At 49.9% G+C, this 13,589-nt stretch overlaps 1 protein-coding gene across 5 annotated transcripts in view; it reads right to left on the reverse strand.

Moving 5' to 3' along the window:
- TRAF3IP1 (TRAF3 interacting protein 1) overlaps positions 1-13,140 on the reverse strand; it is a 40,175-nt gene extending 27,035 nt beyond the window's left edge. For 3 of the 5 annotated variants that reach the window (XM_028140747.2, XM_028140746.2, XM_028140745.2), the window contains exons 1-8: positions 12,955-13,140; positions 9,591-9,659; positions 9,032-9,193; positions 7,153-7,293; positions 6,619-7,053; positions 4,309-4,380; positions 4,062-4,226; positions 3,240-3,315 (exon numbers count right to left, since the gene is read on the reverse strand). In XM_028140747.2, coding sequence (XP_027996548.2) covers positions 3,240-3,315; positions 4,062-4,226; positions 4,309-4,380; positions 6,619-7,053; positions 7,153-7,293; positions 9,032-9,193; positions 9,591-9,659; positions 12,955-13,077 — 1,243 coding nt within the window. In that variant the 5' untranslated portion in view covers positions 13,078-13,140. The remainder of the gene's footprint in view (positions 1-3,239; positions 3,316-4,061; positions 4,227-4,308; positions 4,381-6,618; positions 7,054-7,152; positions 7,294-9,031; positions 9,194-9,590; positions 9,660-12,954) is intronic. The other 2 variants (XM_008138452.3, XM_028140749.2) reach the window with 1 other exon arrangement.
- Positions 13,141-13,589: the final 449 nt, after the last annotated feature.

Consider the following 13,589-nt stretch of genomic DNA (forward strand, 5'->3'; position numbering starts at 1 on the left):
AACAGGCGTTCCGCACCACCCAGCTGCTCCGGGCCTCTGGGCAGTGTGGGAAGGCAGAAAGGCAGCTCCAGGCGGAGCGAAGGCGGTGCCAGCATCCAGGGGAAGGAAGGCCCATTCTTGCACGAATCTTCATGCATCGGGCCTCTAGTCCATACTAATAAAAGAGTAATATGCTAATTAGACTGGACATCCTTCTGGACAAAGCCACAGTGGTGGGGGCCGAGATAGAGGCAGTTAGGGGTGATCAGGCCGGCAGGGGAGGGCAGTTAGGGGGTAGTCAGGCTGGCAGGGGAGCAGTTAGGGGGTGATCAGGCCAGCAGGGGAGCAGTTAGGGGCATCAATCTGGCAGGCAGAGGCAGTTAGGGGTGATCAGGCAGGCAGGCAGGCAGGCGAGTGGTTAATAGCCACAGTCCCAGATTGCAAGAGGGATGTCCAACTGCAGGTTTAGGACCAATACCTCCTCAGAGGCCCTCCCTGCCTGCACACCGCCCAACCTTACCCACTCCTAGCTTCACTTCCCTTCAAGTCTCCCGGCTAACTAACATGAATGTGTGCATGCTGTGTTCTCCCGGCTACCTACCTTCTCCCTCTCGATCACTGTCCACAGACATTTGCAGAACGAAGAAACGAAGGCTCCAATGCACACACTCAGCCCGGGATTGACTCATGGCAGGAAATCCTTGCAGCCCTGCAGCTCTGGAAGGTGGGACCCATGTGTCCTCCTGCTCTACTCCACAGGTGGTGTCTAGAGCCCAGGTCCCAGGTGGAACCTTTGCTGACTACCCACCGAGCTCTACCTGGTCAATAATAATAGGTGGCTAAGGGGCTGGCTCTCAAACATCCTGCACAGCCTGTCGGGCGGGGCGGGCCAGGTTTCCCATGCTCCTTCTTAGCTTTCCTGAAGGAGGAGTATGTTCTTTCTCAGAGGAAAGACTAGGTTCACTTGTTCTACAGCCCCTTCTTCCTAACATAAAATTGCACAATGAAAATATGTACTAAACTGAATTTGTAATGCTGCAGTTATCAAATGAAATTTAAATGCACTCACCAACCCAAAGTGACTAGTTGTGCCATAATGCACTATTTAAGAACAGGCAAAAGTTATCTTCTCATGCAGAATGTTTTCTGGATGAGAAAACATTATGATTCTATGTGTCCAACAGCATAACACCTCACACTCCAGTACATACAGGCTTATCCCTCGAGCTGAACAGAGTTCCTCGGCCTCATGCCCTTTTCCCGATGCTCCCATGCCAACGAGCCAGTGTCAGAGTGCAGTGCCCGTTTTGCTGGGTGAGGATCCACATGAGGTCAGTGCCCCAGCTAGCAGGCAAGGAAGAAAAGAGTCCACCAATTTGTTGACAGCTCAGTAATCCCACAAAGCTTGCAAATCTCCAACAGTCGAATGAGTTAAAGAACCCCTAAAGGAACTCTACCGTGCAAGCTCGCCCGTGAACTCAGACGCAAACATCTGGAGTTATTGGAAAAGAAAAGCAGACAATACGACTGTCAGCTTAGAAGACCCAACAAGTCAACAGAAGAACTATGACAAGGCTTGATTTAAGATTCAATGCAACAATCAATAAAGCATCTACATTCCAACAATAATCACTAAAAATGATGAGGGGAAGGAAGATTCCACTTCCAAAAAACTAAGAACAAAACAAACGATCAAATAAACCTTGACTCACAGACACACATCCATACACATATTGGGAGGAAGGAGATGCCTGCAGTAACTCCAAATTGGAGGTATCCAATCTACCCCACATAATGAAGCATGAGTTTAACACAAATCCAACTAAACCCAGGGAAGTTAAGGTAGTTTTGTTTCTGGGTCGTGGGATTCTTTGACTCATCAAGTGATTTAAAAATACATCTGGAAGAGTAGACAAATAAAATGGCTGAAAGCTTTTTTAAAGAACAATGATAGGAAACCAGTAGTAAAACAGAAAACAGTGAAAGTTTAAAAAGGCGTGTATGAAGACCAGAGAGCAGGAGGGAAGGGAAATCACGAGTAAGTGATCCTGAACACTGCTGAGTTATTCTGAAAAAATAAATAGACTCTGAAGCCTCATCTTCCACCATGAATTAAAATAAGAGATAACTAAAACAATTAATGAAAATAATGTATGACAAAATACAGTCTTCAGCTCTCAAATATCTGGACACACACACACAAAAAAAGACTGGCAGCTTCCCATGCATACAAATTAAACACTTGGGCAAGTCAGAAATCAAACATAATTAATATAAATGAACTATAAAAAATGTAAAAAACAAACACTCTTTTAAAAATTGGCAGATGTCCTTCATGTACAGGGAAGTTATGCAAATTAAGAAGACCAAGACTCTAAGGAGAGTAATAAGGAACCAGGCAAAGGGAAGAACAGACAAATGAGGAAGTTGATGAGAATTACTGACCCACAGAGTATGCAGTTTCACTAGTAAGTCCAGGGAGACAGCGAGCCTTTAAAGCCCTGGAGCATGAGTGGGGCAGAGGGTACGGTAGGTACCTGTAGCTAAAACCTTCATGCCAGCACTTACACTTCTGGGAACCCATCCCACATTCATTTAAGTATATATTAAAGTATTACGTGTTATGGTTAAAGAGGGGATGGACGATTCCATGTCCAAAAACTCAAAACAAAACATCCAAGCTTAATTTCTAAATGAAAAAATTCAAAGATGACATTCTTGCCTCACTTCTTTAACTTCCACAATTTAGGAAAAGTAACTTTATACTGAACTGAAAACCTTCAACAGCACTTCCCTGCACTAGCTCACTCTCTCCCCACTTACTTATTTCTGTCATAATGAGTCTATCCTTCAGCAATCCCAGGCCAGGCCTGTTCCCAGCAGCTTCCCAGTGAAAACTTCTGCTGTTTTAATGCATAGGAGCCATCTGCCTAAGAACAGGAGGCTCTTTCTGTCCATCCTGCATCAGGATTAAATGCAGCCAATCATAAAAAGATAAGAGTCTAGAGAATTAAAATTAGATGACATCTTCTAGGTTGCAACACAGATCTCCAGTAAGGAGGTGCTCTCTGCCCCGGTATCATGAGCTCATGTTTGTGTGTAAGAGCCACATAACTTCATCACTTTCCCAGTCTTTGTTCATCCCCCCAATGACAGATCTGCTTTCAAGCCACAGGAGTGTTTTCCCATAGATACTGTGATTAAGGCAAAGAAATGAATCTCCACATTTTTAGGCACTTATATGATAAAGTTTGCTGTACCTTCCATGGAGGTTTTAGATCGCCGTTTTGATGTCTTTGTTGCCATTGACCTGGATGCTCTACTGGAAACCTCAGTCTTAAAGAGAATGAAAAAAATTAATTGATGCCTCACCCTGAGATCCACGAGCAGATTTATGATCCAAGCTGAAGAACAGGAAACAGAACAAGGAAGAACAGGAAACAGAACAAGGCCATCCATACTCTTTAGAGGCACTGACACCAACTCGGTACATTTAAAGCACTCCAGGCCTGAGGAGTCAGAGAGAGGCTGAACCCGCTCTCGCTCTAGATTTAGAATCTTGTCTTCTGTACAGCCCTGTACAGGCCAGCAATTTGCCAACCATACTTTATTCAACCGCTACAGCTACACACCTGATCATGCATTCGTAGACAACTGTGAGCACAGATCAGAGAAAACAGCTCATCCCATCCCTCCCACCCCTGGCAATTCCTGCCTTGCCACCTCCCTCAACCAGCCATGACGGCCTCCTAACTGACCTCCTAACTGGCCTCCCAACCTCAGTTCCACACCTCGTCCCTTTCCTGCAGCTGCCTGGAGGCGCTCTCTGAAAGCAAGTTAGATTGTGAGAACTGGGAAAAGTCTAACCTCCCTAGGATGGCCCACATGGAGAGGATAGGGCCCAGCCTTAACCACCCCCTGCCACTGGATACACTGCGGGGTCCCACACAGGCCAGCAGAGCTTGGCCTCTGTCTCCCTGTCTGCCTGATGACTTAGTCCTCTCCCAGACTCATCCAAAGTGCCACCTCCCCCTCTCCCGAATGACTACCTTATCCCTTTGTACACCATACATAGCACTTGCCAAATGAAGCTTTAAGGAAGCCCAGGGGTCCACACAGGAGACCGGAGGATTGCACACCCCAGCTGTGTGTCCAGGCAGTAAGCCACTCAAATCATCGCTCCTACGACAAGCTGAACAGGGCCCTCCGGCCTGCAGCCCACGCTGTGCGCTCCTCCCGTCTTGTGGCTAGGAGAGGCCCCGGCATAGCAGTTACTATTTCCACACAGCCACAGCTTTGCATCTCTTAAAGTTAGTTTTAAAAGCTTACCTCTGTTTCAGCTTTGGAGTCTTTAAAAGATCCATCTGACAACTTTTTAGACACCTCCCCGGAGCTTGATGACTATAAAAAAAAAGTGTTTTTCTTCAAATTCTAGAATTATTCAAACCCGTTACATCTAAAATGACATCCAAATGCAAGATGCTTCTTGCTGACAACAGTGAGATAACTGCAAACCGGACCTCTGTGGCTGTTAGCTGCTTGGATCCCAAAAGACCATCCAGACCACGCCCGCATGGGCAGAACAGGGGAAGCACACTTGGAGGCAGTGCCTCTCGGGGAAACTGCAGGACAGTGTCTCCTGGCACCAGGCCAAACCTCGCGGGCACATCCCAGTGAGACACAGGGACCCCGGCAGTGGGGGAGAGTGGCCCGCTCCCTGCCCGGCTCTGAGAGCCAGGCAATCTCAGATGGAGGCTCCAGATTGTACGCCAGGAAAGCCCTCTTTAAACAAATTGCAGGAAAACTGTGAACACCACCTCGCACCTTGAATCAAATTCCCAGGAATATCTCGTACTGGGAGAGGAGATACAATCACTGAGGTTCCTCTGTAAAGGCAGAGGGCATTATGCCTGTTCAACATTTCGACGACTAAATGTCCTCATTACTTAGTCATGACAGGACAGACGGTATTGGCCATAATGACCCTGCTTGGGGCTCCCCCAGCCCAGGTGCACCAAGCTGTCTCCTCAGAGGTGACAGGGTGTCACGCCCACAGATGGCCTGGGTCCTTCACCCCCATACATGCCACTCTGACTTCTCAGAGCACTTCACACCCACCATTTTCCCTTCTCCTCACAAACCCCAGAGGGAGGCTGAGAATGCTATCTAAGCTGGACAGAAGTCGAAGGGAGGCAACTCCCACCTCCCAAGCCACGGTTTACATACAGAAGTCGGGACTGGTGTCTGTCTCTCTCTGGCGGCCCAGCTCCAAGCAGTGACACAGTGCCTTCTCCCTGGTCTCACATACATTTACACAAAACCATGGCTCTTACTTGGCTCCAATAGGTCCCACATATCCACCTGCAAAACCACTCTTTAGAATTGTCTCTCCATCAAAACCTCTTAACAGCACCAGCAAGTGTAGTGAACAGAACAGTTGGGAACACTGGCCATTCACTCCGCTGCCTGGAGCGCAGGAAAACACACCAGAATGTGCCAGCGCCTCAGAAAAAGCAGGTTGTTGACAAACACTTCTTAGACCTCTGGAAAGAGCAAGACATGGGGGATGTCTATTTTTTTTTTAACATTCTCTTTTTTAATTGCTCTGAGAGAGAGGAAGGAAGGGAGGGAGGGAAGGAGGGAGGGAGGGAAGGAGGGAGGGAGGGAGGGAGGGAGGGAAGAGAGAAACCTCGATGCATGAGAGAACATGGGGAATGTCTTCGTATTTCTCAGACTCCTGCAGTGACCCTGGTTGTCATGACACCTGCCATAGGCTATATTATTCCAGGGCCTGTGGGAACCCCACAGTTCTCAGTAGATCACAACTCAATTACTAACCAAACCTGTGTGCAGTGCCCAGGCCTCCCACAGAGCCAGGCCCATCTACCCCTCGGCCCCCTGGGCCGCACCCGGAGGTACCATGCTACAAAACCAGAGGACTGTTCCAGGAGGAATCACAGCTCAGGCCTCGCCCCTCACCACCCTGAACTGACCTTGAACCTTTCTAGACCTTGGGTCCCTCCTTTCTAGCAGCTTGAGGCCAGAAGACCCCCACAACCTTCTTCCCAGAACACTCTAGAACCACATGATGCCCCCAGGAGAACAGACAGCTGGAACACTAGCCTGACGGGACACCTATACCATCCATAGGGAACCCAAAGCAACTTGCACATTCAGAAAACACTGAAACCAAACTAATCTTGTGGTCAATCCTAAATTTATCTGAACATTTAATTAAACAAGAAATACAGAAACCAAGGACTTACTGTACTTACCCACTAATACCTACAAGACTCAGGAAGTAGCCATAATCCTTAATGAACGCAGCCACAACCAGGCTCCTAGGCCCACACACCACTGAGCCAGCCTGTGAACACCGCTCACAACGCTGGGTCCCGGCCATTCCACAGACTTCAGAAAAACACCCAAACACACACTCACAGCACAGAGCAAATCTGAAATCACCTGGCAAAAAACTGGCATCGCTTCCAGTTTCTACTGAGAATCCAAGACTGTCCTAATTTTAAATTGGCGATTAAAAAATCAGTTTCCTAGTCACATTCTAATTAAGACAAAAATCATTTTAGGGAACAACACAAACTCTCAGTTAGAGGCTCACGTTTTCAAAGAGGACTTTACCTTCTTCTCCGGTTTATCATGCTCTCGGCTCTTTTCCTTGACAGGGTCCCGGGCATGCTCCCCGTTTTTCACCCTCCGCCTGTCCCTATCCCTGTCCCTGCCCTTGTCGCGTTCACGCTCCTTCTCCCTGTCTTTCCACCGCTCCTTTTCTTTTCCTCCCTCGTTTTTCCTCTCGCGCGCACGGTCCAAATCCTTGTCCCGGTCCCTGTTGCCTCTGTCTCTGTCCCTGTCAGGCCTGGCCCTGGTTCTGGTCCTCTCTCTCTCCCCTTCGCGGCCCTTGTCTCTCTCAGAGTCTTTATGTCGATCACGGTCATTCTCCTTGGTCTTCTCCTTGTCCCTTTCTTTTTCCCTCTGTTTGCTTTCTTCTTTCAATTCTTCATTTTGTTTGCGATCTCTGCTTGTACTTCCCTCATTTATTTCAGAATTTCTTCTACCCTGAAAAAAAAAAGTCAAATAAGCTCATTTACAGATGTCATTGCCTGACCTACAAAAAGATTCACTGTCTCATGCTCCAATATGTCGCCTCGGAATCACCTCTTCATCTTTAGGAACCCTGGGCTCCTCTTCTCTCATATTCCTGTTGTCCGGTTCTTGAGGTTTCGACGTCAGTGAGGCCCTTCCCTTCACGTCCTTCTCTCCAGCTAGCACTCTCTTCACCGCATCATCGCTGGACAGCTTGTTGTCCCACAGGAGGAAATGAAATGCGGGTGAAATTGGGATTAGCACACGTAACAAACATGAATGGTAACATTCAAAGGCAGCTCATTACAGATTCCTCGTCTATCAGTGAGATTCGAAGGATAAGACATGAAAAGGATGTGCTGTCGCCACAAAGTACACCACCTGCTGGCAGTACACTAGCAGCACTGCAGTGTGGACAGCAGAACCCACCCGAGCGCAACAAATCCCACTTGAAGTGTGGACACCCTGTTCAAGGACAACTCCATGAATGCCTCCCACTCCCTCCAGGGTCACAGACATCCACCATTAAAGGCCTGAAGGAAGAAAAGAAGAGAATCCCTCTGCAGCACCTGCCCACCGGCCAGAGCCTGGGCACACCTCACACTCACGCTCTCTCTCCACAAGGAGGCACTAGACTCCGGGGCCAAGGATATACTATAGTACTGGAGCAGCCATCGCCAACCGGTGGCCACCGCTGTACTGGAGGATGTACTGCATACTAGGGGATGTCCTGGGAGACATGGCCAAATACATTGGTTAAACGGCTGTGCTTATGTGAGCGCTATGGGAACACAAGTCAGCCTGGGAGGAGGAAAGGCTAGGGGTCCCACTTTGCTGCCAGATGAAACTGGGAAGCAGGAGAACAACCAGAGCAGGAGACCTAGGGGCGGGCACAGGTGCAGTAGACGAGAGAGAACTGGAGGACAGGGAGTAGCAGCAGGTCTCTCTGGGCCTTATGAGCCACATCACAGAGCTGTCTATGCGCCACACACACACACACACACAGGCAACAGGAAGCCTCAAAGGATTCAGCAGGGAAGACAGGAGTCAGATTTGCTTTCTAGAAAGAGGAGCAACGTGAAGGACGTGGGGTGGGGATTGGGGACGGAAACATTCTCTCTCCCCACCACCACCCGCACTGGCAAAATCAGCTTCTGCATCTCCAAGCCTATGAGTTGGACACAGACCAGTGAGGCTCTCCTGAGGCCTCCTAGGAGCTACCACTCCGCTACCCCCACTCTTGCTATCAGCAACAACGAAGGTTAGCCCCCAGCCCATAACCCACCAGGTACACGAAGGGCTTTATTAGTTAGCCCTTGATAAAGGTCCAACCCCACAAAGAAGGCAGGCCCTCGGGATGAGCTTCTCCATCGTCTCAGCAAACGGGGCCAGGTTGCATCTAACCAGAGGCCATGCTCCCAGGCCATAGTGAGGACCTCAGGAATTAACAATTCCAGTCCCTGTACAATTGAAACAGGGTTTCTCTGAAGGCAGCACAGCTCTGCAAACAACAGCCAGGAGAGGGGAGGGGCACTAGGGAAGAAAGGAGGGCGGGAAGCGACACCAGAGGCTGGGAAGGCGAGCAGAGAACTGGAACATCCCATGAGTCCCAAATAAGAAAAGGAGCTCCTCCATCTACCTGGCCCCAGTTGGAAACAGTCACCTGCCCTGACAGGGGGCCCGAAAAGAGGAGGACAAGGCCTGGGTACATAGCCTCGGGCCACCGGCCCCAGGAGCCGAGTGCCTGTGAGTCCCAGTTTTACACTGAAAGCCTGTGGAACTTGGGTCTCTGTTTCGTTACACAGTTTTAGGTTACTCCCATATAACTCTGAGGTTCCAGATTAGGTGGGATCAGATTCAAAGTGCAGCGTCCAACGCACACCACCCAAAACTCCTTCCGTAACTGCTGCTCTCGTGCTGGTGAGTTTTAAGGGCCCGGCTGCAGCATTACCTTGCTGAGGCAGCACTTTCCAATTCTCTGGAGCAGCTCGTTTGTTCTCTCAGGCTCGTGCCCCGCCACGATCCGGGCTGGCTTCGCCGACAATGGCTCTCCCGTGACCATCACCACCACGTCTATGGCCTTCTGAAGGAAGCTAATTTTTGCGTCTTTATCCTGAAAGATTTCCATTTAAAATACAAATGATAAAATACTTCAAAAGGTTTGTGTTACCTTTAGTATGTTCTGTAGGCACAGTTCCTGTTTGCATAAAAAGCTATTTTGAGATGTCAATTTAAAAATACTGACCCTCTATAACAAAACAAAAAAAATTCAATAAAGCTTTTAATATTAGTTGATGTGGTAGCACTAACCTTTGCAACACTAATCCCATTTCTCAGTGAATAAAATTAGCATGAATGCAGTTGCCAAAAATGAAATGAAAAAGAGTATACAGCAATTCACAAATTACCCAACCATAATCAGCATATAAATGACACACAGCAAGGTACACAGATTATTAAAAAAAAAAAAAATTCATTAAGGCGATGGAAATAGCCCCCCTCAAACCTACCTTCACATTATCTGACTTCATCTCGGCATCTGTGTACAGGCCCTTCATGAAGCCAGTCATCCGAATCACCTTCAAAAGATAAAGCAAAGCATGATCAGCACCCCACAGGGCAGCCTCTTCATCAGCTTCATTCACTGAACCCCGAATCTGTCCGCACCCAAGATCTAAATCATGTACTCACTCCACAAACACATGTCTATCATGTGTGAGGCCTTGACCAGGCGAAACCAGCCTAGCTGTGGGAATAGGTAAACATCAAAGAGACTTATGGGGTGGAGAGGGAAGAGGGGATCAGTACCCATCCAAACTCCGGAGGGTTAAGGGTGTCAGGGCCTACCTCCCAGAAGACGTCAGATCTAAACTGAGACCAGACGCGTACAGGAAAAGAGTTGGGGGAGGGGGTATTGAGGAAGCACGTGCCAGGCTAAGTAAACAGCCCTGGAAAGGTCCAGACCAAGAAAATTGCAGCCTGAGGCCAGAGTCAGGCAGGGACCTGACCCAGATGGCCTTTGAAGCCATTCAGGAATAGGGACTTAGCTAAGGACCACAGGAGGCCCTGGGAGGTTCAAAAGCAGGAGACAACATCTTACAAGGGTCACTCAGGCCCAGTGGAAAGAATGGACTCCAGAAAGAAGAGGAACTTCCCAGCCTGGGTTTCTGAAACTAGGTGGAAGGTCTTTCTCTTTCACTGTGTTCCTCACTTCCTGGGACAGAGAGTGCTCCGTGCCACATCACTTCTGTCCTCTCCCTCAGTCAACCTGCCCCTCCCAATGACCCCGAACACTAGCCTTTCTGTTCCTCCTCATCCCCACACACAGCCAGGACCCGGGGTTCTCCAAGACCAGCTTTTTTCAAAATGTGGTAGGTTACTATAAAATCAACACAATGGATAGCAAAAGCATTTTTTTAATGAAACAAAAAAAAAAAATCAGACTGCGTTTTTATATAGTAAGAGTGAATATCTCTATCTGTGTGCATTTCAGGTGGATATAAAGCATATTTATTACTGGAAGACATGTTTTTTTGTTGTTGTTCTTTTTAATATATTTTATTGATTTTTTACAGAGAGGAAGAGAGAGGGATAGAGAGTTAGAAACATCGATGAGAGAGAAACATCGATCAGCTGCCTCTTGCACACCCCCCACTGGGGATGTGCCCGCAACCAAGGTACATGCCCTTGACCGGAATTGAACCTGGGACCCTTGAGTCTGCAGGCCGACGCTCTATCCACTGAGCCAAACCGGCTTCAGCTGGAAGACATGTTTTTGAAAACAAAAAACAGTCCCATGCTAAAATCAACTGCTTCTCTGAGACCCAGTTATAGCCAGCTACTGATTAAATGTTTATTCCTCATCAAACTATGTAAAGCTGTGCCATTAATTTTCCTGGGAAAACAGGTAGAACATTAAGAGTATCCTGGCCCTAGCTGGTTTGGCTCAGTGGATAGAGTGTCGGCCTGCAGACTGAAAGGTTCCGGGTTCGATTCTGGTCAAGGGCATATGCCCAGGTTGTGGGCTCTATCCCCAGTAGGGGATGTGCAGGAGGCAGCCGATCAATGATCAGTGATTCTTTGTCATCATTGATGTTTCTCTTTCTCTCCCCCTCTCCTTTCTTCTCTGAAATCAATAAAAATATATTTAAAAAAAGAAAAAACGAGTATCCTGTACTTCGTATTCCCGGAAACTTTTCATTTTGTCTCTTTTGAGGTTTTCCCAGTTAGCTGGCAGTTAAAATTGTGAGCAATAATTTTAAGTGACAAGAGACATCAACATCACAAGATCAATTATTTGACTTACGAAAGAGGCAAAGTTAGTTTAGCTGTAGCTAAGATGATAAGAGGATGACTTAAATATAATACTCAGGGGCAGTAAAGAACTTTCATACAAGGCTCTGCACCTGTTATCTGAAAATGCTTTCCAATGCATCTGCCTGATGACACGCCAAGACCCAGGGGAGGAGGCATGTCCCCCACCTCCCTTTCTGGCTCTCCGTTTCAGTGGGCAGACAGGACTAACGCGGAAGATAAAAGTGTGAGGCTATAGTCGGCCAGGCTCCCATCCTGGGGACTGACTTGCACCCTCCTGGGTTAGAAGACGAAACTACCTGCCTGCTTCACAGGTTGGAGGTGATGAAACACATGGCTGTGTCCCTTCCCCACACATCATCCAGGGCTGCAGGAGGAGGAGGAGGCCAGACAGCCCTTTGGATGTGGGTGGGATTCCAGAGAGTGTTAAGCACAATTAGGGCTTTTTAACACAGAGACACATATTACAAACATTATAAGACAGCAGAAATGAGTAAAGCAAAGTTTGTGGAAGAGTAAGATGCCCAACCTGCTGGAAAGAGTGATAAATGACATTTGAGAACCAACAATGGGGGAGATCAGGAGCCCCTAGAAGTCTGCAAGTTCAAGCTGAGTCCCAACTCCACAGAGCACGCCGGAGTTCCATGCCCGTCCCAGGTGCTCCATGGAGATGGACGCCGCCGCCACAGGTGTTACCAGGAGTCTTGACAGATTCTAGGTAACCGAATGTTTGTGTGCACCTTCTGTGTACTGCACCCGGTGCAGCTCACCCAGAACATGTCAACAAGTTACAGTCTCCGTGGCTCAGGAATTCACCTTCCTTCCACTATGGAAAAGTTACAACCAGTTTCAACTGAGGCAGGCTGTGCCGCTGATCAGCAAACACTAACGTGCTCTTTTATAGTTTCCCCCCTACAACCACCTTCAATAAATTCACCCACAGGTATTTATTAAACATACAATATGTAGAAAACCTGTGCAGGGCCCTGTAGAGGAAAACTAGGGGGTAGAGGAGACCATAAAAAAGGATAATTTCCTTCTCCCAGGATTTCTGGCCGCCTTCCACCTGCTTGGCACTGAAGAAAAAATCACAGAAACAGCTCTGGCAGGTAGAATGTAAGATGTGCTCTAACAGATATGAGGACAGGCTGGAAAGAAATGGCCAGGAGACTCCCCAGAAGAGGTGGCCCAAGGGGATGGATGACAAGGGCGGCGCAGGAGTGGAGGGGCGCTCGGCGCACAGGCACCACTGAACTGGGCCCGAGGTCGCCCCTCCGACCCAAGGCCAGGTCAAAGGGGGGCTCCGCGGGCAGGGGCTGCGCTCAGCCACGCGAGGCCCGACCCCGACGCCAGCCCGCATTCCCGCCCCGGCCGACGACCACCCACCTCCACCCTGGCCCACACTCGGGCGGACCCTGATCCCGGACCTGCACCTGGGCCCCGACCACCGACCCCGATCCGCACCTGGACCCCGGCCCACACCCAGTTCCCCGGATTCCCACCTCGGTCCCGGCCCCGCCCCGCCCCCCGCCAGGGCCTGGACCCCGGCCTGGCGCCCACCTCAGTGATGATGTCGTGCAGGTAGCGGAACGGGGGCTTGCTCAGCAGCTTCTCCGTCAGCGGCGGCCTCCGAATCACCCTCCCCAGAGCCTCCTGCGTCCGCTTCACCACCGCCGCGTTCATGGCGGCGCCGTCCGCACCCCGGCCGGCCCGCCGAGCCTCAGCCCCGCCGCCCCGCCGCCCTGCCGCCCCGGCCCCGCCGCCGCCACCACCGCCCGCTCCTGCCCGGACGCGCCGCTCTAGTTTCCATCCCACAGTGCACCGGAGTCCGCCACTGCGCGTGCGCGGAGCCGAGGCATTCGGTCGCCAGGGCAGCGCGGCCTTAGCAACGGACGCCAAGGGGCGAAGGCCCCTGCCCGGCTGCGCGCGGAAGCCGGCTCGCCCCGGTCTGCAGGGACGGCGCCCTCTCCCTGGACCCTCCCAACGGTCCCGGGAAGTGGGTGCTCGCCCCGGGTTAGAGGTGACCGCCGAGGAATGCCTAACAGCGACACAGCCTCCACGATCTGTGTGGCCCGTTTCACTGACTCTCCGGAGACTGGACTAAGCTCACACGGGATAGAAAATGCCCAGTCCTGTCTGTTAACATGGCTTCCTGCGCCAGTACAGTCACTCGTTTTCTCTGAGTCTCCGTTCCT

Source organism: Eptesicus fuscus, chromosome 11, assembly GCF_027574615.1.
Source record: "Eptesicus fuscus isolate TK198812 chromosome 11, DD_ASM_mEF_20220401, whole genome shotgun sequence".
NCBI lineage: Eukaryota > Metazoa > Chordata > Mammalia > Chiroptera > Vespertilionidae > Eptesicus > Eptesicus fuscus.